Raw genomic sequence first — 24457 nt, 5'->3', positions numbered from 1 at the left:
ACGCAGTAAGTAATCCAGAACATTAAACTGTTTGGTAAAGGTCTGGATGGAGGAAATTTTAAGTGTAAACATGTGAATACCCTTCCTTTGCTGACAGCTTGTATACGTCGAAAATACCCCTATTAGAAAAGAAGGAACCGTGACGATTACATGACTGCCGTCCTACAGTATGTCCTCAGGAAGACAAGCAAATTAGCCAACCCGTCAGCAAGCCATACAGAGTTCATACATGATTTCAGGGGAAAGAAGACACAAGCAAAATTATATATATATATATACTTGATGCTTCAAAACTTACATAATAAAATCCATCTTCATCAATTTCACCAAAAACAGTAATAATATCTCCAGTGCAAAATGTAAGTTCAGCCTGTAGAGATAGAACATAAAGTTAAAAGTGTTCTCCTGGAGACAGAAGTTGCTTTTAAAAAAAAAAAAAAAAAAGTTCTTCATGATTTCTCTTTTTTTCTTATTATTTTGGTATGAACCTATTCTTTCAGTCAAATAAGGAGGAAAGGTATAAATCTGATGAATGCCTCCGTCCCTAGCCTCTTAGAAAGTAAGGATATGTCATGATGACTCCAGCCTACGAGAAAAGGGCTGCCGGGCTCTGATTCTCAGCCAGAATTCGAGGTCGTCCCCACGTTCTGCTGGCGGCACGTCTTTAGAACCAGTCAAATAGTCAACTTAAAAAACCCGGAGCCTCAAGGAGATGTTCTCTGCAGTGTAGGGACCATTGCACAAACAGCCTTTCACCGAATGTAAAAAAAAGAATCTGTAATTAAATGTCTGTTTATTAAGTGTCTATGCCAGGCTCCAGGCTAGAGGTGGGTGCATAGAATCCAGCAGGGATACCAGAAAAAAACTGCATTTTTATCTCTCGACATGAAAGGAGGGACTAAAGTTCATACCTAAGAGCCATCAGGCATCACACACAAATCAAGCCTGCACAGAACTTGGAATCTACCTGCGCTCTGAATCAGAGCCACGAGCCGCTCGCCCGTCAGGTGTAACAGAAATACCGAGGACCAGGGATCGGTACACATCTTGTCATCTAAGAAAGCAGCCCCACAGACTGGAAACCTAATCTTTCATTTCTGAAGGCAATTCCTTTTCAGTTTTCACAAGGTTCCTAGGACCCCAAAACTACATGCACAGAGAACACCAATCCTTTCTTCTCTATCTTCCTTGAATGTGTGTGTGGCGGCCATGAAGGTCAGTGGCCACATGCAGGGGGCTTTGCTTTCTCTCTCCAGGACGACCCATCACCACCAGGTGTGGGTCACAGGGCTTGCCCGGCGCTGGTCCAGGGAAACCCTATGTCAGTGGCTGCCGTGTCCTGAGCGTGTCACCAGGCTCACGACCTCTCTCCTGCCCGCCTGGGTCCCTATTTACTGGTCGGGTAGCCCTGCCCTCGGACGGGTCCAGAGAAGGCAGGGAGGGAGCAGTGCTGTCAGCAGAGGTGTGGGGCGCTTGGCCGGTACCTCGACATCGATGTTGGGCGAGCTCTCCCTCGGGTCGTAGTCGTACAGGGCAACCATCCTCCGCGTCGCCACCGAGGGCTGCCTGATGCGCCTTCTGTCTCTCTCTGTTCCCGTCACAGGAGAAGAAGAAAGACACCGTGAAGTGATTTCAGAGCCGGGTCACAGATGGCCAGTGTGGCCGAGGCGACCACTGGGCACGAGTGCCAGCAAAGCCAGGGCAGCTCCCACCCCTTTCTCCAGCACATCCGTGAACAAGGGAGACTTAGACTGATCCTCTGCAACAGTCGGTCTAAACCGTTTGGGCCGGCACCGGGTGGGTGTAGCATGGGTAGGACCACTGGGCCAGCTGGAGGTGGGCACCTCGCTCGCAGGAAGCCCCGCAAACGCCGGGTCAAAACTGCTGCCCGCGTATCTGCCGTGAAGCCACAGAATCAAGTCATTCTCGCTCAGACCAGAGGCACGGCCACCGGCCTGGCACCAAGAGAAGCGAGAGTCCGTAGAGAGCGGCGCCCTCTCTACCCATCTCAAGGGTCCCTCCCACCGCTTTCTCCTCCAGTGCCCTGCCACTGTGCTTTTAACAGCTGTCCCCGAAACGATGCCACCTGTGGAGAAGGCTCTGGGGAGGCCCCCTCCCCTTGCCTGGCTGTGATGTGCCATAGACGGAGCCCCAGGGCACTATCCCAGCACACACGGCAGCACAAGCCGGGAGGGAAGAGGAAGCCCCGTGCAGAGCAGAGGCGAAAACTCTGCAAACAGCCGTCTATAAGAAGGGTCCGTGGAGAACCGTGGGATCTGGCCCAGACTGTCGAACTCCCTGGCAAACCTGCTGTTGTTTGGATTTCTAAATGATATTTCTCCTGGAGAAAGCCGGCATTGAAGCATTTCTTCTAAACACAGCTGCTTTTCACCTACAATGAATTTTTGGAATTCAAAACATAGAAACGAAAACTCTCAAAGGCAGGTGTTTTGAAAGCAACTAACGTTAGTTACGTGGCTTTGCAGTGGTTTGTGGCAGGTACAGGGCCTGCAGTGGGTGTGCAAAATTCAACCCTCAGCTCCTGGTCAAGAATCACTGCTTTCGGGGCTTCCCTGGTGGCGCAGCGGTTGAGAATCTCCCTGCCAATGCAGGGGACATGGGTTCACGCCCTGGTCCGGGAAGATCCCACATGCCGCGGAGCAACTGGGCCCATGCACCACAACTACTGAGCCTGCGCGTCCGGAGCCTGTGCTCTGCAACAAGAGAGGCCGCGATAGTGAGAGGCCCGCGCACCGCGATGAAGAGTGGCCCCCGCTCGCCGCAACTAGAGAAAGCCCTCGCACAGAAACGAAGACCCAACACAGCCCAAAATAAATAAATAAATTAAAAAAAAAAACAAAAAAACACAGAAGAATCACTGCTTTCATTTAAAATAAGCAAGCACACCTTTGCAGGACCTGCAGGACCTATGTCTCCTTGAAGCGAAGTATAGTGGTAACCAGAGGTCAAGTACGGTACTGCTAAATATTGCTGATTTCACGGGGCACGTTTTCTGCAGGGATGAATTTCTGAAGGGGGCAATAACAATACGCATGTTCCATACTGAGGCGTAGTTTACATACAATACGATTCACTCTTTCTAGCGCCCACTTCAGCAAGTTTTGATAAGCTCTCGCGGTCTTATAACCACCACAGCCGTCGAGATATTGAAGCTCCGTCACCCCCCAAAATTCCTTTATGCCCCCTTGTTGTCACCTCCAGCCTGGGTAACCACTGGCCTGTTTTCTGTCCCAATAGTTTTGCCTTTTGCAGAATATCGTTTAAATGGCATCACACAGATGTAGCTTTTGGAGACTGGCTTCTTTCCTTTGGACGACGCATCTGAGGTCCATTCATGTTACTGCACGGATCAATAGTTCTACTTTATCGGTGAGCAGTATCCCGCTGTACGGACGCACCATAGTTATTTTATCCATTTACCAGCTGGAAGACCTTTGAGCTGTTTCCCCTTATCAGTGATTATTAGTCAAACCACCATGAATACTCACGTACAGCCTTCTGTGTGAAAGTGTTTTCATGCCTCTCGGGTAAGTATACAGGAGTGGATAGGATTGGAATGTAAGTGTAGGTTTAACTTTGGAGGAACCCATACCTGTTTTGCAAAGTGGTTGTAGCATCTTACACTCCAGGGAAACCGAGCAGAACCCTACAGGGCCTTCCTGGGGACAGATCCCACCCCCTGCCACACGGTGTCCCCTGCCTCTTCTTTGTAGAAAAGCTATAGCCTCCTAGGCCTTCCCCAAGTTCCAAAGAGCAAATGTAATCAGAAATGTGAGAAAATGTGGAAACGAGGGGAAAAGGTCAAGCAACACAAAATAACAATAGTTTAGCCAGAAAACAATGTCAAGGATCCTTAGTTCCTCCTCAAGGGCTATAGGTACTATTCTGAGAGCTGTTTTACAGATACTAAAACCTCCACCAGGTGGAAGTAGTTAACTGCCGACCACCAGCAGGTAGACGCCAGACTGGCTGGAACCAGAAGATTGATGATGTTGATCCCCAATTACCTCACCACCGACCAATCAGAAGAAGGTCCACAAGCTGACCAGGCACCCTGAAGCCCCCTCCCTCACCTTGCCTTAGAGACCCTTCCCTGAAAGCCACTGGGAGTTTGGTTCACTTGAGCATGAGTTGCCTGTTCCCCTCGCTTGGCGCCTGCAATAAATGCTGTACTTTCCTTCACCACAACCTGATGTCAATAAATTGTCTTTGCCGCACATCAGGTGAGTGGACCCAAGTCTGGTTCAGTAACACCGCAAGCAAACGAGAGTTCCAGTTGCTCCACACTTGCCAACACTTGGTATGAGCAGTCTTTTTCATTTTAGCCATTCTAGTGGGTGTGTTGGTTTCTCATCATGGCTTTATTCGCTAATGATGTTAAGCATTTTCCCATAAGTTTATTTACCATCCAAATATCTTCTTTGGTAAGGGATCTCTTTAGATCTTTTGTCAACATTTTTACTGGGCTATTTTTTTATTTGTGAATTGATGGTTTTATTTATTTTTTAAAAATTTTTATTGGGGTATTAGTTGATTTACAACGTTGCATTATTTTCATGTGTACAGCAAAGTGAATCAGTTAGACATATACATACATCCACTCTTTTTTCTTAAGATTCTTTTCCCATATAGGCCATTACAGAGTATTGAGTTGAGTTCCCTGTGCTATACAGCAGGTTCTTATCAGTTATCTATTATACATATAGTAGTGTGTATATGTCAATCCCAACCTCCCAATTTATCCCTCTCTCCCCATCCCCTGGTGACCATAAGTTTGTTTTCTACATCCGTGACTCAACTTCTGTGTATGGGTTTTTTTTTTATTGTCAAGTTTTGAAAGTTTTCTCTGTATTCTAAATATAAATCCCTTTCTGCCGAGTTACTCGCAAATATTTTCTGCCAGCTTGTGGCTTCTCTTTTCATCCTCTTAATGGTGTCTTTCTAAGCTGAGAAGTATTTGATTTTGATGACGTCTAACACAATTTTAAAAATATATCAAAGAAATTGTTGCCCTATCATCACAGTTTTTCTCCTATGTTTTCTTCTAGAAGTTTTATAGTCTTTGTTTTTATATTTAAGACAGTGTTCCACCTTAAGTTTTTTAATATGGTGAGACTATGGCTTGAGATTGATTTTTGGCCCGTGGATGTCCAATAATTCCAGCACCTATTATTGAATAGACTCTCCTTTCTCCACTGAACTGCATTTTTACCTTTGTTGAAAATCAACTGACCGTGTATGTGTTGATCCGTTTCCGGGCTCCATTCTGTTCTGTTGATCTGTGTGTCTGCCGTTCTCCAATACCACATGGTCTTGATCAGTTTGCCTTTATAGGGAGTCCTAAAGTCAAGTTACGTTGAGTCTTCCACTTCTGTTCTTCTAAAAAATTGTTTTAGCGATTTTAGTTCCTTTGACTTTTCATATGCATGAAAGATTTAGCTTATGGATTCTACATAAACCTTTGCGCAGACCTTCACTGCAGTTGCGATGAAATCCATAGGTCAGTTTGGGGATATCTGACATCTTAATATCTTAGCAGTATTAAGTCTATGAGCATTCTGTCTCTATTCACTCAGGGACTCTTTGGTTTCTTTCATCAGTGTTTTATAGTTTCCAGCATACAGATCCTGCACGTATTTTGTTAGGTTTAACCGTAAGTATTTCACATCTGCATTGTGTTATTGTTAAGTGGTATTACTTTTTAAATTTAAATCTCAAATTTTTCATTGCTAACCTATGGAAATACCATTGCTTTTGTATCCATTGGCCTTGCTAATCTCACTTGTGAGTTCTAGGAGCCTTATTTATAGATATGTGGGATCTTTAAAGTAAAGTTTCATGTCACCTTTTCCTTCTGTATACCGCTGCTTCCTGGCTCTCCCCGTACTGCATGCTCTGTGTGATGCTGGAAGGAAGAGGTGAGGGCAGACATCGCAGCCTTACTCCCAGTCTTGGGAGGAAAGCATTCGGTCTTTCACCATGAAGAAGGCTATTTCCTAATAATAGAGGGGCAAGCAGGTATCTCAGCTTGGTTCCCTCAACTAGTCATATTTAGAAAACTAGAATGGAATAAAAAGACATTTAATCTAACTGATCACGTAAATCAAGTTTCTGTTTTTTAGCAGATCACTCCTAGGCTCCCTGGGTCTGTGGAGCACAGAGCCCGCTCCCTCTATGAACACTCACTGTCCACTTCAGGAAGGAAGACAGCAGTGCAAGGGAGTGGATGGTGTGAGGGGCTCAGAGAGCTGCAGTCTCGTGGATTTAATCTGGGCAATTTAATCATATGAGACCTCGACTATTTGACGTGGATCGTAACTTGAGACCATGAGCTCATTAATACCAAAAAGTCTGAGGCATTTTATTTGATTTTGTGTTTATCCTTAAAACCATGCATATTCTTTAACCACTGAATTTCGTCTTTGGAGTGTCATTTAGAAGTGAATCTAATGTTTTGAAGTATTAAAACTTTAAACATGAAGGACATAAAACAGGTATATCTGTCTACGGCTATTTAGAAAAAGTAGAGGCCTTTTGAATGAGTAGATCTTCCTTGCACAGGGGAAAATTTAAAGATCGTAAGTGTAATGTTGCTGAAAACAGTTTTGCTGTTGGTTGGCTCACTGGTGCTGCAGAGTGGTTCAAGAGAAACGAAGGCATTTAGTATCCAAATTAAAGGGTAAAAATCTTTTATGCCTTTTGGATAAGCAAAATTCACCTGAAGGATGGAAGGCATAACACTACCCCATCATCCTTTGAAATTTATCATCGACACGCAATGTTCAAAGTATATTACCAGTGTCTTAGTTCATTCAGGCTGATATAACAAAGTGCCACAGACTGGGTGGCTTAGACAACAAATATCTATTTCTCACAGTCCTGGAGGCTGGGGGTCCAAGACCAAGGTGCTGGCTGACTTGGTGTCTGGTGAGGACCTTCTTCCCTCCTTCCTGGCATACAGACGGCTTACTTCTCACAGTGTCCCCACGAGGGAAGGGGTGAGGGGCCTCTCTGCGGTCTCTTCTGTAAGGGCACTAATCCCATCCGGGGGGCTCCACCCTCATGACCTCATCACCTCCCAAAGGCCGCACCTCCTAATCACAGTGGGGGTCAGGATTTCAATGAATGGATTTTGGGGGGACACGGTCAGTCCAGAACAGCCCAAAAGCAGTTGTTTATTTTCTAGATGTGATAGACCTTTAGTAAGCAAGGCTGTACTTCATCTTCCCTGAGAAGACCATCTGTGGTTTCATAAATATTTAGATGCCTATACGTCCGTATCACAGCAAGACTATTACAAGCCTGGTTTACAGAGTGGGTTTTGCCCAAGAAAAGCCGATGGTTAACTCGGATTTCCCCTGACGCATGCAGGTGGTGCAGGTGGGATCCTGCACAGCGCTGTCTCCTGCTCTGAGCTGGTGTTTTTGCTACGAAACCCTCAGAAGGGCAGGAGCCTCGCAGCCTACAGGTTCACGCATGAGCAAGGGGTTGCCTCTTACCTATTTTCTCCACAGGTGTGTTCAGAGGGAGGAAGCCTTGTCTGAGGAGCTGCTCCATCACCTCTTCATCGTCTGCCTGGATTTCAGACACCATGTTACAAGGAATAAGGCCAAGCCGAGCGCAGGTTTCCCCGCGGTAGAATCCATCAGCATCTTTATCACCGTAAACCTGGAGCCGTGGGAAGAAGTTAAGGCATTGGGATGGGCTGGTTCAGAAATACATCAGCTCTACTCACGGTAGAGTCACACCTAGTCAGAAACAGACTTGAAGGGCACTAAAACGACCGGCACGTGGGTGTAAATGTGTACACGTAGCCCTCGCCCTATACATCTCTACCTCTAAGGACCTGTTTCTCCTCCAGGGTTTGGACAGCCCCTGGGCCTCCCATCAAGGAGGGAGGCTGCTAGCTGAGGCCAGGTGATGAGACCCCACCCCACTTAGAAGTGCAAATGGTTCTTCCTTAAGAAGACAGTGCCACTGTCGGATATTCTGGAAGTGAAAAAATCTCAACTAACAAAGAGATCCTGTGGGTACCATTCTGTGGGGTAAGCATCACCATCCTTTTATTTATTTATTTTTTAAATCACCATCCTTTAAAGGCCCCGTTTTATCAGACAAACATTAGGACCACTTTCAAAGGCGAGTTGTCAGTGCCCTTTTGGAAATTTGCAAACTTAGGACTCAAGGCTCTTTCCCCTCTCCTGGGGAGCGTCCTGCTTCTTCGTTCCGACTGCAGACTCAGGGCCCCCTCCTCTGCTGAGAGGAAGGGTGAACGTGGAATGCAAAAGAAAGCAGCTTGTCGTGTGATGTGTGAAGGAACTTGGGTCTGGCGAGAGCCCCTCCCCATCCTTCCCCCTTACTCCCCGCCCCCACCGTGCCCTCCCCATCGCCCCCAGCCATGCCCCCACCTTGATGATCTGCCCTTCTTTAAAGGGAAGCTCCTCTTCCGCAGCATCTGGGTTCGGGGACATGGTGAGGGGATCGTAGTCAAAAAGAGCCACAAAGATCCGAGGCGGGAGCTCTTCCGCCCCAGGGTCCGTCTCCGACTCGTCATAGAAGTCTGGAGAAAGCCGGTTCCGCCCACCGTACTCATCTGGGAGCATGTGGGATAAAGGACAGGGTGTTAAGTAATTCCCGCGGCCACCCCCCAGCTTTACCCAGAAACATGAGCTGTTACAGGAAGTGTGCTTTTAGAAACGCCCACACTTTGGGAGGCTGTGGCGTTTTAACTTTCGTCTTTTTAAAAAAATGGGTAGCTTGGTATGCAGGCAGAAATGGATCATCTCAACAGAGATGGGTTTGACAAGCAAGTAACTAGCACACAACACAGGCACTAGCATGACCCTAGGTGTGCTGCGTGTGAAGACAGGGAGAGAGATAAAGGACTTTGTATCAAAGACCTCCCTGCAGGGCAGGCCTGAGCGCCAGGGGCGGCAGGTGGGCGGCCGCACAGGCCTGTTCAGGGGCCAGAGACCCGGAGCCCCTCTGTGTGTTTCCGTAACAGCCGAGCCAGAGTACCTGGACGCTGAAATGCATCTGTGTATTAGTCAAAGTTTGATATAGGTGACCAAGCTGCTCACTTAGCCCCAAATGCATTACAGCAAATTAATGACTTCCTAGCGGGATTGAGTTTCAAGTCTACCTACCGTTGAGCTTCTAAAGAGAATTCTTTTTGAAATCCTAATATATATGCATATGTATTATTAGATATCATCATACATATGCATATATCTCACTATATATGCATACATTTAAATATATAGAGAGAGAATGAACATCTGCTAGTAAATTATACTGTTCTAACCACACAACAAGGACTCAGAACACCAGCGTCTTTCCATGAGTGGCTGTGATGTCACTGCACTGTTTCCTCCAGAGAACATACACTAGAGGCTGTACGAGAATCAGACCTCACGGGGAGAGAACAGTGGCCTCCATGGAATGTGTCCATGGAAATCTGTCTTCGCAGGGACCAAAGTGGGCGACCGAGAGGTCCTTCTCTTTCTTGGTGGCAGGCTAGGCTCAAGGAAGAACTTATCTCCAGCTGCTGGTTTGACCTGGGAGTGGGCGCTCCCCCCTCTGCCCTGATGTGGAATGTCCTGGCCCGGGGTGGGAGGGGGTCTGTGTCAGGAAGGAGGAAGGGTCCGCACACCATGTGCAAAGCCGGGGCTCATGACTGGCCCCTGTCGGCTCCCGAGGCCACCTGTGCTGCGAATAAGCATCGTCCTTTACAGGTGAACTACTTCCCTCACTACCTGACCAAGGGCACCGCTTCCACTGTCACTTCTACGGAGGAAAAGGGGGTCACCTATGGAACATACTTTACAGCTGTTCATCTTCTCCTTGCAGGGAAACCAGGGAGAAGAGTCTCCTTTCTAGAGGGCCAAGTTTTGTTTCTTTAGTTATTCATTTTTCTCATCTGGACACAGAGAAAATGCGTTCCATTTCCTTTTGCTCTACAAGGTCAGTAGCCAAAATAACTGGGGAAAATGGGGCGGGGAGGGGGGTGGAGACCTGCACAGTCGGTCAGCAAGAACAGAGTCCTCCTGAATGTGGCACTTCGTGTTTAGAATGGTCTATACCCTCGGGCCTTTGCACCTGACAGGTAAATAACTAGATAAATGCAAAGACCAAACATTACAGAGGAAGAAACCAAACCCAGTGAAATCCTCCTTTGGGGTCACTGATCAATGTTATGAGGCCTTCCTTAAGCTAATTATATGATTTAGAATTTATTAGATGTGGAGCTACATAATTTTTATCTTTTTAAATCAGAAGCGGCATTGTTTTCTTAATTTAGGAAACCCAGGGTATATTAAAAGTATAGTATATTTTAACTGTGAATGCATTGCTTATTAAAAATATACTTAGGAAGCATATGGTCTATAGACTTAAGTTCCTCTGAAAAAGAAAATGGATGCTCTTGGAGTACGGCAGGTTTCTAAAGTATTAATCGCTGACATTTGCACAAGAAAAATATAACTGAACAAGTGAAACAGAGCAGGACGCTATGGTCCTTGCCCACCCCGCCACGTCCTCCGCCTGCCTCCTGTCTGCGGAAAAGCTTTAGCCAAAGAATGACTTTAATCAGAGAAGTGAGAAAATGCGGAAGCAAAGGAAAACAAAGGAGACCAAATAATAGTAGTTCAGTCATTAAGCATAATCGGGGACCTTCAGTTCCTCCTCAAGGGCTATAGATCATATCCTGGGCTGTGTCCTGGGAGCTGTCTTGTAGACACGGAAACCCACACCAGGTGGAGAAGTGAACTACACGATGAGTAGACTGTAGCCATGACATAAGCTGCCACCATTCCGAGAACTGGCCTCAAAGAAATGGAAACAAGCCGACCCTGGAACTGAAGACTCACTGTGCCTAAAACCATCAAGATGACACTGGTCAGACCACTGATGACCAGTTTCAAGATGCCTGTCGGGGCTGCCTGTGCCGGTTCTGCACGGAGCCCCCTCCCTCCGTCTATAAAAGCGCTTGCCCCCGACTGTCGGGGGAGGGGGGAGTCGGCCTTTGGACAGGTGTCCCCCGCCACCACCTGGTTGCCAGCTTCCAAAATAAAGCAAACTTTCCTTTCCACCAACCTGGCCTCTTTATTGGCTTTTGAGCAGCGAGCGGCCGGGCCCCACTGCCGGTTACACAGGGACTAGATCTAGGAAAATAGTCTGTTCACACGTCACTGACTGTTCACTTCCTAGGGTTTGGGGCATGAGTCTCTTCTTTTTTGGTAGCTGCTGAACACGATTCACTTTTTTTTTTTTTTTAATATATAAATTAATTTATTTTTGGCTGCGTTGGGTCTTCATTGCTGTGCATGGGCTTTCTCTAGTTGCAGCGAGCGGGGGCTACTCTTCGTTGGGGTGTGCGGGCTTCTCATCGCGGTGGTTGCCCTTGTTGTGGAGCACAGGCTCTAGGCACGCAGGCTTCAGTAGTTGTGGTTCGTGGGCTCTAGAGCGCAGGCTCAGTAGTCGTGGCGCACGGGCTTAGTTGCTCCGCGGCATGTGGGATCTTCCCGGACCAGGGCTCGAACCCGTGTCCCCTGCATTGGCAGGCAGATTCCTAACCACTTTTTTTTTTAAATATATAAATTAATTTATTTTTGGCTGCGTTGGGTCTTCATTGCTGTGCATGGGCTTTCTCTAGTTGCAGCGAGCAGGGGCTACTCTTCATTGGGGTGTGCGGGCTTCTCATCGCGGTGGTTTCCCTTGTTGTGGAACATGGGCTCTAGGTGTGCAGGCTTCAGTAGCTGTGGCTCGTGGGCTCTAGAGCGCAGGCTCAGTAGTCGTGGCGCACGGGCTTAGTTGCTCCGCGGCATGTGGGATCTTCCCGGACCAGGGCTCGAACCCGTGTCCCCTGCATTGGCAGGCAGATTCCTAACCACTGCGCCACCAGGGAAGTCCCATGACTCACTTTTGTCTTCTGAAATTGTAATAGGTTCTTCAGTCTGTGTATGTAGATATGTGTATGAATATATAAAGTATTTGATATTAATTACGCCTTTTACATGATTTCTTGCATTCCTCCATGATGAGAAATCAGGTACAATGAAAGCAACTGTATCACGGATTTATTTAACATGTTTTGAATTCTATTATTAACAGACTTCTTGGTTAAGCTGTTACCACAGCACTACTCTGTTTTTGCCAACGTAGCGAGTGTGTTACCGACACTAAGACACGTGTGCAGTTTTCTGCATTCTCTACCTTAAGACAACACTGACTGAGTGACTGTTAAGAGACTCCGACGGGGAGGCTGTGGGTCCGCCGAGGTTTTCCTTTACTCCCTGCCCAGCTGGGAATTTGCAGCACCGTTATTTTCAGCCCTAGGAGACCGGAGTAGGAGAGCCACGAGACGTCCTGCAGGGCACACCCCTGCTTGGTGCCGCGGCATTAACCTGCAGCCACGGGAAGGGTGGCAGTTCACCTGATGAGCATTCACCCATTAAAGTCACAGTCGAACGAGGACTCAGGCACCAAGCTCAACAGGAAGAACAGTCTTGAAATGGTCCCCACCTCGTTCCTCAAGACAGTCAGTCTCGACAAGTCATTTACTCTACAAGCCAGGAGCACCTACCTGACCTCCGTAATTGCTACAGGGGGAATTATACACACATCAGGTGAAGCTCCGAGCGATGTGGCAGCGGTTCACAACGCTCGAAACCAGGGTGAGCTCAGCACACACAGAACGCGGCTGGTGCGTCTGCATGAGTGAAACCGGCGTTTTCCAGCTGATTTTGTTTATATTTTGGCCTATTTTGCTATTTTTCAGCTAAATGAATACGCTCCATGTTTTCAAAGGTCGGTTAACAGTCTGAAATTTTTTACTGATAAAAATAAAAACATTCTAGGGCTTCCCTGGTGGCGCAGTGGTTGAGAGTCCGCCTGCCGATGCAGGGGACACGGGTTTGTGCCCCGGTCCGGGAAGATCCCACGTGCCGCGGAGCGGCTGGGCCCCTGAGCCGTGGCCGCTGAGCCTGCGCGTCCGGAGCCTGTGCTCCGCAATGGGAGAGGCCACAATGGTGAGAGGCCCGCATACCGCAAAAAAAGAAAAGAAAAAAAAAAAAAAACAAAATAAAAACATTCTAAAAACTGTAAAGATGGAAAAGGAAACTTTTGTTTCCCTATTGTTTGGACTCTATGAGGAAGAAACGCCTGAAAGAAGGACAAAACTTCAGGGGATCTGTATTGCTGTATAGTCTTTAATTATTTTTGGCTGATGGAAACGATTGTCTTTTAAATCTTAGCTATTTCAGTGTGATTGGGGCTGTGTTTTCAGGTGTCTGGACCTCCGTGGGTGGTTTTCCTTGAGCCCTGTCTCGCCAGATCAAGATGTTTTGCTCTCGTCTACTTCTGTTCCATGAGTGGGTAATGGGCTTTGTTTCGCGTGTGCGTGTGTGTGTGTGTGTTCACACAAAGCTAGTTTATCTGTGCTGATTACCAGATTCCACTATCTTGTACACGATACTTTGTGGAATTGTTTTGCCGGGGTTCATCCCAGTAGTAGAAAGATTCCCATCTGACCTTCAGCCACATTCCCCTCTTAGCGGATTGATTAGAATGGCTACAATGACAGCGTTCAGCACGGCTGGCTGAATTCCAAAAAGTAATTAAGAGGATGGAATTGGATGCCAGAGGATGACTCATGCACAAGGAGGTGACCAGATGGACGGGGTCAACACACAGGTCAGGGCACACATTCAGGCCTCCTGGCATTTTCGTAACTTTCAACCCCAGTTGTCCAAGGGTTTCACGCATACAGATAACTCCCCATTGACTCAGGGCTTGTTTAGATATCTGGAGTTCGGCCACCATCCCCGCCTCTGCTGCTTTGACCATGAGCAACTCACGAGAGCACGACCTAGGAGGTGGGGAGGTGGCCCGTCACCATCTCTTCAGTGCCTATCATGGCAGCCTCTGCAGTGAAAAAAGAAAAACCGGTAGGGAGAAGACTGCCGTCGAAAGTCAAGATATCTTGAGAATACTTGAGAAAAACCGGTAGGGAGAAGACTGCCGTCGAAAGTCAAGATATCTTGAGAATACGTGAATTTCGGTTATATTTATCTTGTGCTGCTTCTGCCTTCTTCTGCCATAAATAACCGAGGGTGTTCTGTATTTAGTTGAAAATGCTATTCCTAATGACTTGTTTTTTTGTGGTACGCGGGCCTCTCACCGCTGTGGCCTCTCCCGTTGCGGAGCACAGGCTCCGGAAGCGCAGGCTCAGCGGCCATGGCTCACAGGCCCAGCCGCTCCGCGGCACGTGGGATCTTCCCGGACCGGGGCACGAACCCGCGTCCCCTGCGTCGGCAGGCGGACTCTCAACCACTGCACCACTAATGACTTTGTAAAACTATTTATATGGAGGACCAAGCAGCCACGTGCCCTGTGCTTAAAAGAAAGAGGGAGGCCTCCATCAGGCCCACTAACCGGCAGACGGGACCATCACTGGCCGGGACCTGTGGCGGCTGGCACTGCCGTGGGGAAACCTCCGGCCCACGTGATCCACCCGATCAGCCCGTCCAGCAGTCACCGGGTTTCCTAAAATCTAAAGACAAAACAACAACACGGTCATAAGGCTTGCCAGCCGTGGGAAGGAAAGAATTGTCAGCCAAATCAATTCAACTTAGAAGCAGAAGCTCTAAAGGCAACTAAACTTAGCTTTTAACTGAAAGGTTAGCTGAATAACCTGGAAGAGGAAAAAGGGCTCACCCCAGGCACCCCGTCTTCTACAGCACTGGTGCTTTGCCGCACACAGGTAGGGGCGAGAGAGCATCCCTCGGGAGGCACCTTTCTGTTGCTGCTACTGCCGCCGAAGCCAAATCTTTTGAACCACAGTGAGAGTGGCTTAAAGACAACTCGTCACACCTTCGGCCCCTCTTTCCTAGTCTCAGCACAGCCCCTCCAGAGACCACAAAAGCGGGGGAAACACTGCGTTTCCAAATGTCCCGCTTGGGCAAAGGTGCATGTGAGGTTACCGAAAACTCAGAGACAGAAGTTTCTGTGTGTAATCAGCTTGGAAGCTCATGGCAACGTCGGCCCTAATCCAAAGACACCGATCACATTTCAGGGCTAACCTGAACGGTCCTCCTTTACGGATAAGTCTGCCTCTAATTCACACTACAGGTTTGCATCGCATCATATATGAGAATCAAAGCAAAACCTCCAGCTCACTTGTAATTTGAGTCAGGAAGTTTTCAGGGACACAGGGAAGGAACCGGGGTTGGGAGTGATGGAAATTAGTCTGTTACAGGCAGGGAACAGGGAGTGAGCTGCAGTTTGCTGGTGTCAGTGGGCTGTGGATCGGCGCCCTCTAGTGGACATATCACAAACTGCACCGGCTCAGACCCAGGGCCTGGAGCCCTGGGATGTCTCACCTGTGTTTTCATGGAAAAGTTCAGCATGACAGGAGCAAGTGTTCTGAAAAGAGGACACAATATAGAGATGAATGAAGCCTTTCTGAAGGAATCCCTACTCTTGAAAACCACTCACAAGCCTGGAAGACAAGGCAGGGGGATGGGTCTAGAGCTGATGATGGAAAAGTCATTCTGAAAACTGGTCGCAGGAAAGAAACCGGGAAAAAAAAAAAAAAAAAGAAAACCTTTGGAAACAGATGCAAAAATGGATCTCTTCAATCACTGTTCCCTATTTTTTTCAGTTATAGATGAAGGCCCAAACCAACCACAACCAAAAACCAAAACCACAACGAGAGAAAAACCTTCAATAATACCGGTAAGTCATAAGTAAGTCGCCACGGTTCACTTTGCAAAGTATGTGTTGCCAAACTTTTGGAGAATCGTAGTTCAGCTAACCCTTAATTAAAATTTAGATTCAGTTGTCCTTTAATTAAAGCAGCCACGCTCATCACTGATTTGGGGGTAGGCGGTCATCATTCTAAAGCAAAGTAAAGAAATCATCAGCGTGCTCCAGACTGGGAAGCTGCACAGATCAAAGATGCATGGAAAATGCAAGAGAGCCAGCAGAGAGCGTGCCCGGGATGGACACCAAAATAAAAGAAGGTGAAAAAATGAAAACGGATTGGTTTGGCAAGCGGATGTGAGCGGGAGGTTTACTTCACACACCAAAGGACCGTCTGCAACCCGGGGAGGAGGCTGGGCGTGTCGGGCACTGGCCCTACTGTCGGACATTTTTATGCTTTTCTTCCAGACATCCCGGAAGTCCTCCTGGCCCGCGGGCTCGCCCCAGCTGCACTTGCTGGGGGTGGACCGCTCCGGGCTCGGGCGGGCCTCACTGCTGCTGACGACATGGCCGGGCTCCGCTGGCTCCCCGACATCTCCTTCGACGCTTATCTGCCGGGTCAGCGTCCGGCGCCGGGCCAGCAGGGGCCTCAGGCTCCTCCTACAGGGACAGTGCCCGGGGCCGGGGCTGCACCGGGCAGCGGGGCTTCTGAACCTAAACCGTATCTCCTCCTCTTCGCTCCCACAGTCCAGGCCGCTGTCCGGGCTCCTGGTGGCCGAGCGGCTGAACCGACAGCCTCTGTCTTCGAACACGAAGTCCTCGGCCTGGGGGCCCCTGGGTCTGGCAGGGACCCGGGAGCCAAGCGGGGCCCCGTGCCCCCTGCAGGGCCTGGCGGGCTTGGGCTCTCTGGCCAGCCGGGTCCGGGCCCTGAAGCCCTGCTTGTACAAGAGCTCACAGGGCTCTCCATCCTCCTCGGCTACTTCGGGGACACTGAAAAGCTCCTTACTGCGCTGAGCCTTTTGGGGACACTCGGGCAGCTCCAAGAAAGCACGTTCTGTGGTCCTATTCTCAGAGCACTCCTTAAGGGGGTGGTGTGTTAGAACAGGTGCCGGGAGTCAGGGTGTGATCAGATATGAAGTGGGGCAGAGGGAAGGAAAGAAAATACAGACAGAATTAGTCTCCGAGGCCATGAGGGACAGAAAGCATGCTTGTAGTCGTGGCGGGAGGGGAGTGGGGGGGAGGGCAGATGGCATGCTCTGGCCAGGGCTCTGGAATGAGAACAGAACGGGTTAGATGGATGGGGCCGGAGCAGGTGGGGGTGGGCAGAGTGCACGCAGAGCGGCCTGACACCCTCAGGACCAGCCATGCAGCCCCAACAAGGGAAGAGTGGCAGCTGGGCCGCGGGTTAGACGGATGGGGCCGGAGCAGGGGGGCTGGGCAGAGCGCACGCAGAGTGACCTGACGCCCTCAGGACCAGCCATGCAGCCCCAGCAAGGGAAGAGTGGCAACTGGGCCGCGGGCGCAGGGAGGATGGTGGCAGGAGGCCTCGTGCTGACCGAGGCGCTAGGATCTGTGACGCGGCTACACCCAGAGGCAGGGACGTCTGAGCCTGCTGGCTGCACCTTCAGAAACTCGGAAGGCAGCTGCCGTGGGCCGCCGGCAACTGGAGATGATTCACAAAACGGGGACCCCAACCCGGCCACGCCACTGGACTCTGCACGTCTATCTAAGCTCTCAGCACCCTCTGAAAACTGTCCTCGTGCGCAGTAACCTACAGCCTCTCTCCCTGGCTCAGATCTCAGGCTGTGAACACGGGGACCTCGGCACCGGGCACCCCGAAGTCATGGCTCTGGGGACGGTCTTGCTCTGTCCGTGTCTGCAAAGGCTGCCTGTCTCTCTGCCAGACCCCGGACCTCGAGGCCCCCAGTGAGGAGCCGCGTCCCCGCCAGTATGGTGGCTGGCCCACCCCGAGGGGCCTAATGGACATCGAGGGGCGGACACCCCACGGCCCCCGTCCCGGATATGGGTCTCTCTCCGGATTTGCCCTCAGCCCCCTCCTCTGGTCCCGCTGAACCGGCCCGCTGGGCGCCCCTCCCGGGACACTCCAGCGACTCCACGAAGCCGTAAGCCCACCGTCTGCCCCGCCACGGGCCTCCCGGGGGTGCGCGTTGAAGACGCCTCCGCTGGGGAGCATCGGATTTGCTTCCCTGCCCCCTAGCCCGCCGGCCTGTGCGCCCCTCGCGCACCGGGACCTGGCGGGGTCGACCCAGGGCCGCGTCTGCCGCGGGTCTGGAGCCCACGAGGGCCAGGCGAGGAGGGCGTGGCACACGCTTCGCTCATTTGCTCACGAGCGCCCCACGGAGGCCGTCTACTCCGGGGAACACGGAGGTGGAGAGGGTGAGGGAGGAAGCAGCGACTCAGCCCCGGGCGCTAAGCGGGGCGCACATAAGCCAACGGGGCTGCCACGTGGGAAGGTGAGCCCGCGGGCCGGATCCCCAAGCTAAGTCTTGGAATTTCTGAAAAGAAACCAGAAGTCCAGATCGCTGAACTTGCCCTCTGGGCCTCCTCCCCGGGGGACACGGTGACCTTTGGTTTCTCTGCTAACGCGGCGCATTAAGTACCATCCCAGAAGCGTCATGGGGGAGGGAGGAGAGGGGAAGCAGACGAGCTTCGCCGGCCCAGCTCGTGGGGAAGCATGGGGAGCGGGTCAGGCTGGACCGCGGGCAGCTTGGGACCTTCCTCCGCCAAGAAAGGTCACGGTGAATCCTGCTGGACGGCGGCCCGGGGCAGGGAGGAGGGGGGCCGGTGGGGAGAGCAGGAGCTGCAGCCGCGCAGGGTTTGCACTGGCACCCGCAGGTTCTCCAGCGACAGCGTCTCCGGGGCCCTGCGGGGGGCCTCTGCGGGGGGGCCTCTGCGGGGAGCTCGTCGGGCAGCCTGGTCTATGCAAGCGGGCACTGAGCGAGCCGTCAGATCTGGGTGTTGCCTTCCGTCCACCATTCAAAATGCGTGGCTCTGTGTTCCCAGAGGAAGGCCGGGGTCGGGCGCGGTTTTTCTCTCTGAGGCCTTTTTCACGTGAAAACCCCACAGCGGCCCCACCAGCTCTCCAGCCCTTTGTGTGTCTCCCGCGCTGGGCTGGGAGCAGCTGGAGGTCGGAGGTCACGTCCATCCTCATACCCCAGCCTGGCGGAGGGTCTGGCGCACAGGGGCGACCAGCTCGTGCCGAGTGAACAGATGCTTGCCTGGAACGGGCAGCGGCAGCAGCAGGACGGCTCCTGGTGCGTCCTGGGGCCTGGAGCGCGATCTCGGTCAAGGTGACCCCCCCGTCAAACCCTTGGCTGACGGCTACGCCAGAGGCAGAAGCAGAGGGTGCCAGGGCCCCAGGTGGGGGGTGTCTGAGAAGGGGCTGGTGTGTGGACCCCGCTGTCCTCCAGGAGGGAGGACCCTCGTCTGACCTCCTCTGACAGCCCCTCTCCCTGGCCCTCCCGCGGTCCAGCAGCGTCCACCTCGGTTGAGAATCTTTGCGCGACTCGCTCCCAGTCTCCAGTCTGCCTCGGAGGCGGACTCGCGCCCTCCCAGCCCCTGCCCCTCTGCAGATGGCCACAGAAGCCAGGGCTTTGGCAGGGCGGGAATCTTCTTTGTTCTATTCTTTCCGATTCAGTTCTTGGTGCAGAGCTGGGTGCCCCTGGGGGTGCCCAGTGGATTCTCCCAGACTCCTTCACCCAGAATTTGGGGAAAGAGGAGGGACAGGAGACCCCGAGCGCAGACTCAACAGTGAGCGAAGCCCGTGCGAACCTGTGGACTCTGCTTGCAGGGCCAGGTGCTGCCTCTGGAGCCAGCCTCGTGGCCTGGCAAAGGGACAGGGATGGGGCGGCTGTGGGGACGGCGGGGAGGGGCCCGGCGCCCCGGCACTGACCTTGAGGGCACTGCGGGCCGCGCCGCCGGGCCACCTCCGGGCCGTGTCCTCCAGCTGCATCTCCGAGCAGAGTTCTTCCTCGTCTTCCTCCATGATGTCCGAGAGGTCGGACCCCCGGCTGCTCTCCGTGTGGTACTCGTCTCCATGGCAACAGTGCGGCTGGGCAGGAGAAGGGGATGCAGATGGAGGGGCAGCTCCAGCACGTGGGAGTACCCAGGGCCCCTCCTGGCTGGCCCTCCCCTGCTCTGCCCACTTCTGAGCTCAGAGTCGTGTCCGGGTGTCTGGGTGAGAGGCGCTCACCCCAGAGGTGAGGGAACCACAGTCCCCAAGCCCACGGCGAGCTGGGATGGCAGACAGAGGACCAGCCCAGGCCCTCCAACTCTAAATCCGGACGGGGGCAGGCAGAGACCCCTTGGGCTCTTGGCAGGACAGAATGCCAGGGGGCTCACAAGACACACAGGAAAACATTGCTTTTCTGGGTACCGTCAGCCTCTCCAACTTAGTGGCTAGACAACGGCTCAAGCGACAGGTCGTAAACTCAGGTGGCAGCCTGACTCGAGGCCCCCCGTGAGCGTGTACGTTGCATCTAGGGTCAGGGGGCAGAGAGTCCTGGGTGGCAGGCAAGTGGGTACAAATGCACCATTAAGGGCGCCTAAGAGTTTTAAGAAAACCGTGCAGTCTGAAATTCACACACGTGCACGCACTGGGCTGTCAAAGAACAGCCCAGTCCGGGCGGGGTGGGACCCCCCACTGTGTGGTGTGCCCACTCTGTGCCCAGTTTGGTCACTGACACCGGAGAAGGCCCGCTGCTGGGGGTGCTTGGGGAGGAGTCTGGGGACGGCGGAAAAGGGTCAGCAGAAGAGCAAGGAAGAGTAGCTTGCTAACATGTAAACCGAACCACCAGCAGCCCTGATGGGGTCTGGGGATTTGGGGGCTGGTCCAATTCAGTGGTCCCGTTCCCACCCTCAAAGCAAGTGCCCATTATTCAGCGTCTCGAGTATTTGCAGCAACTCAAACTGCACACCCTGCGAGCTCAGATTTATGAACCCCAAACATGCATAAAGCTATTTTGTTTCTGCTGGATGGCGTCCATTAAGAGCAATTTCTTTATTCTCCTGGTGGGCGACCACACAAGTGCCTTTAATAGCATCTCGAGACATGTTTATTAAAAATACCCCAGTTTCAATCACTCCCCTAGATAAAGACGTGTCAGCACGTGAGTGGCACTAAGTTCCTGGCCCGCTGATGGGAAGGCAGCGTGAGTGCCCAGGCTGGGGGTCCCGACCCAGCCCAGCCCTCAGTGAAGTGGCCCAGATGCTCTCAACCTGAGAAGTCTGTGTGTCAGCATTTGAGCTGCTCCAGCCCTAATTCTTTCAATCAGGCACTGCAGAGAAGACGTAAAAGTGAACTGATTTTAAATGAATAAACAAAGATCAGGTTGGTTTGAAAGAGGTCTCCCCAAGGCAGATGGGAAGGAACTCTCCTCGAAAACACAATCTCACGGGATTCAAACCCGATGATGAGTTAGCAATAAACCCATGGGATGGAAGGAGGTGTCTGCTGTTTGCCAAATACATCATGGATAAGCCATTCCTAGGACTCCTATTCCTCTCTTCTGCCCAGTGAGATGTCACGGGGAGTCTTGATGGAGCTTCTGGAAAAGATTTTTCTACCAGTTAAAAGAGATGTGCCTGCCTGAGAAGAAAGCCCCCCTCCTTTTTCCCTTCCCTCCCTCCCTCCCTTCCTCCCTTCATCCCTTCCTTCTTGGGGTGCTGTCATATGAAAGTGTGACGGCTGGAGCAATGGCAGCCACTTTGTAACCATGAGAGAAAGGCTAAAAGAATGGAAGATTCAGAACCTAGAGCCAGGACACCACTGAGCAGCTGAATCAACCTTGCAGCCTCCTCCCTGAGACTTCCTGCAATGTGGGAGAATGAAATGTCTTTGTTACCTTAAGTCACTATTAGTTGGGCATTCTATTTCTTGTGTTTAAATGAATGCAGATAGAATTACTTTAATCTTTTAGATAAAGAACCTGATGGTTGGAGAAGCTGAGTCACTTGCCTCCTACTAGCAGTGACAGAGCCAGGAAATGAGTCCAAGTCTGTGAGATTCCAAGGCCTCTTCCTGGCTAGGTTGTGACACTGCCTTGCTGCAGAGCTGTGTGTTGAGGGGGCTGGAGGATCTGACATCTGAGGGGTCTTCAAGCTCTGACATCTCAAGATCTCAGGACTCTCCAGGCCCCACTCTTCCTGTTGCCCAGACTTAGGTCTTGACACCATTAAAGGACATTCCCATTAGAATATGCATAATCGGAAATTGGAGACCAAACCCACACTGGATGGATTTGTCACTTGTGATCCCGGTCTGGGACAAGAAGCCCTGACATTTTTGTCCCTCCAAGGGTGGGATGCTGACCGTTTAATTTCTGAGTCTCCCATGATGCTTAGCACTTAGCAGACGCTCATCACACATCTGCCTGACGAACGAAAGTAAAGAAACGAACGGTAGGTTTTGCCTAAACTGAGACCAGGCTGTTACCTGGAGGCTCACCTGAAACACAAAATCAGCCCATGAACGGATACTCACACAGGGCAGTCAGGGAGGGCAAAAACCTCACATTCCGACTTTTGAAACTGTCCCCCAGTGAGGTCACAAATGCGCAGGCACTGTACAATCTACACTTCCCAATGGACTGTGACTGCTGTCACCCGGGACTTGGGGCCATGCACCCAGGAGCTGCACTCACCGGCTTGCCTAGCTCCGAGCCTTTCAGAAACTCGTCCACCGACGCGCCCCTCCTCTTGGCGTCGGGGGACTCGTAGCTGTCTTCCTCGTCCGAGTTTGCGTACTGCCCACTGCTCCTGTCCAGGAAGACGCTCCTTTTCTCTAGCTTGGAAGAGAAGAGGGGAGGTGTCAGGGCAGAGGCCGCCTGGCCCTGGGGGCCAGGCCCCACAGGGCTCCATCCTTTCCTCTGCCTCCTCGGAGCCACTGTGTGAAGGGACTTGGGGTGAGTGACCCGCACAGGCTGGCAGGCATTTTCTGATGCTGCCCTGGGTGCCCGCCGCCCCTCCCATGCCCACCAGAACTAGCTCCTGCCTTTGCAGGAGGTGCTGAGGAAAGGCTCCTCTCCCTCTGTTTGCCACCCTGGCCCGGCTGTTAATGTGATCAATTAACCTTTTCTTGAGTATGGAAGCTCAGAGGTTTGCTTTCTCTCCACACCTTCTGAAAGGGGAAGGCAGGCCGGGGGGAGGTGGGGAGGTGGCGGCTGTCCCAGGCATTCCTGGGCCCAGCCTCTGGCTCCAGCCCGCTCTCGGGGGTCCTGTCTGGGAGCTCAGGGTGGTGGGATGCGTGGCTGCTACCCGAGAAGGCGGGGAGGGGGTGCAGAGCTCCCCCCCCAGCCCCTTCCTACACCAAAGCACCTGGGCTTCTGCTTTGCGGGACATCAGGGCAGAGTGCCAGGGTGCCCGTAATAAATGTCCACATTCTGAGGCATTTCCTTTAGTCAAGGGTACAAACTGCTGTGTAACTATTAACAAATCGGGAGATTCCACAAAAAGCCTGGATTTCCAGTTTCTCAACAGGCACTTAAGTGCTGTCACGGTACCTCTTACCCCTCCCTGTTGCCTGGCCGTGGCCCGCCTACCTCAGCTCTGACCTCTAGGGGTCTGGCCTCTCCTCAAGTTCCTGACCCAGCCTCCAGCCCGGAGGGGGCCTGGCCCAGACCCTGGGATGCCCAGGAAGTGAGGGTCTCCCAGCATCGGCATGGATGCCTCCACCTGCATCTCAGAGAAGGCACTGCCAGGGGTTGCCGTCCTGGAGAGACCCCCGTGGGGTGACTGGGCAGAGCTGAGAAGACCACTGACCACCACTGTCCCCTCTGCCAGGGCCCTAACCTCGGGCTTGCAGCAGACAAGCTGGGCGCCCTGGTAGACAAACGCGCCCAAGGGAGAAAGATGGGGGTTTGGCCCAGCCCAGGTCCACACCCTCCTCTCCGGCATCACCTCACGGCTGCTTCTTACAATGTCTCGGCTCACTGCACGTTTCCTCTGGGCCGTGGCCACACGGTCACACAAGTACTCATCCCCACAGTCCAGGCGATTTCTAGCGATAGGCATGCAAATGTATTTACGTGCATGCATTTCTATGTGTAGGTATCTATGTATACATACGTGTATATAAATGTGTGCGTGCATGTATGTATGTACACACACGTACGTACATATGTCTATCCGTGTATACACACACACACAGGCACATACCCACACGCGCAAACACACAGACACGGCTAGAAGTCTGAAGTGAGCCAGCCAGGTGACCCTCGTTTAGGAAGATGTGCCCCAAGCCCACTCCCAGGAGGCACCTCTCAGATCCCTGGACACAGACCAGTGCCTGGTTAGCGGGGTGTTAGCTCGTCTGCTAAGCCAGGCTGGTGGATAACCCTTTCCTCTGGTTATCTGGGTCCGTATCTACGCAATGGAAACACACGTTGATTCCGACAGGCTCAGGCCTGGAATGCAGCCCTAGGGGAAAACTGGCGGATGAACACGGCATCCTCCCACGTCAAGGCCCCCACTCTGGGTGCTGAGTGTTCGGGGCCCGTCTCCCCGCCGACTCGGGGTGCCGATGGAAGGTCCCATCCCCGCTGGGCTGCAGGGACGGACCGCACGGCACGGGCAGCGGTACCGGCGAGGAAACGCCCAGCCTTACCCTGCTGCTCTCAGCCACCCTCTGCGCGGCTTCCCGGGCCATGGCCTTGGCGACGGAGGTGGAGACCGGGGCGCCCTGCGGCTGCGGAAGGATGCGGCTGGGCGAGGGCGA

General features: G+C 52.0%; 1 protein-coding gene across 1 annotated transcript in view; it reads right to left on the bottom strand.

Moving 5' to 3' along the window:
• The window catches only part of RIMBP2 (RIMS binding protein 2), a 54250-nt gene that overhangs the window by 9204 nt on the left and 20589 nt on the right, over positions 1 to 24457 (bottom strand). The window contains exons 9-16 of the mRNA XM_024758464.1: positions 24347 to 24457; positions 22386 to 22529; positions 19637 to 19795; positions 14455 to 14572; positions 8430 to 8614; positions 7521 to 7689; positions 1485 to 1588; positions 299 to 370 (exon numbers count right to left, since the gene is read on the bottom strand). Of these exons, the coding sequence (XP_024614232.1) occupies positions 299 to 370; positions 1485 to 1588; positions 7521 to 7689; positions 8430 to 8614; positions 14455 to 14572; positions 19637 to 19795; positions 22386 to 22529; positions 24347 to 24457 (1062 nt within the window). The remainder of the gene's footprint in view (positions 1 to 298; positions 371 to 1484; positions 1589 to 7520; positions 7690 to 8429; positions 8615 to 14454; positions 14573 to 19636; positions 19796 to 22385; positions 22530 to 24346) is intronic.

Source organism: Neophocaena asiaeorientalis, unplaced genomic scaffold (genome assembly GCF_003031525.2).
Source record: "Neophocaena asiaeorientalis asiaeorientalis breed wild unplaced genomic scaffold, Neophocaena_asiaeorientalis_V1.1 scaffold77, whole genome shotgun sequence".
In the NCBI taxonomy this organism is placed as follows: domain Eukaryota; kingdom Metazoa; phylum Chordata; class Mammalia; order Artiodactyla; family Phocoenidae; genus Neophocaena; species Neophocaena asiaeorientalis.
Note: the sequence above shows the minus strand (reverse complement) of the source record. Positions and strands in the feature narration are given on the sequence as shown.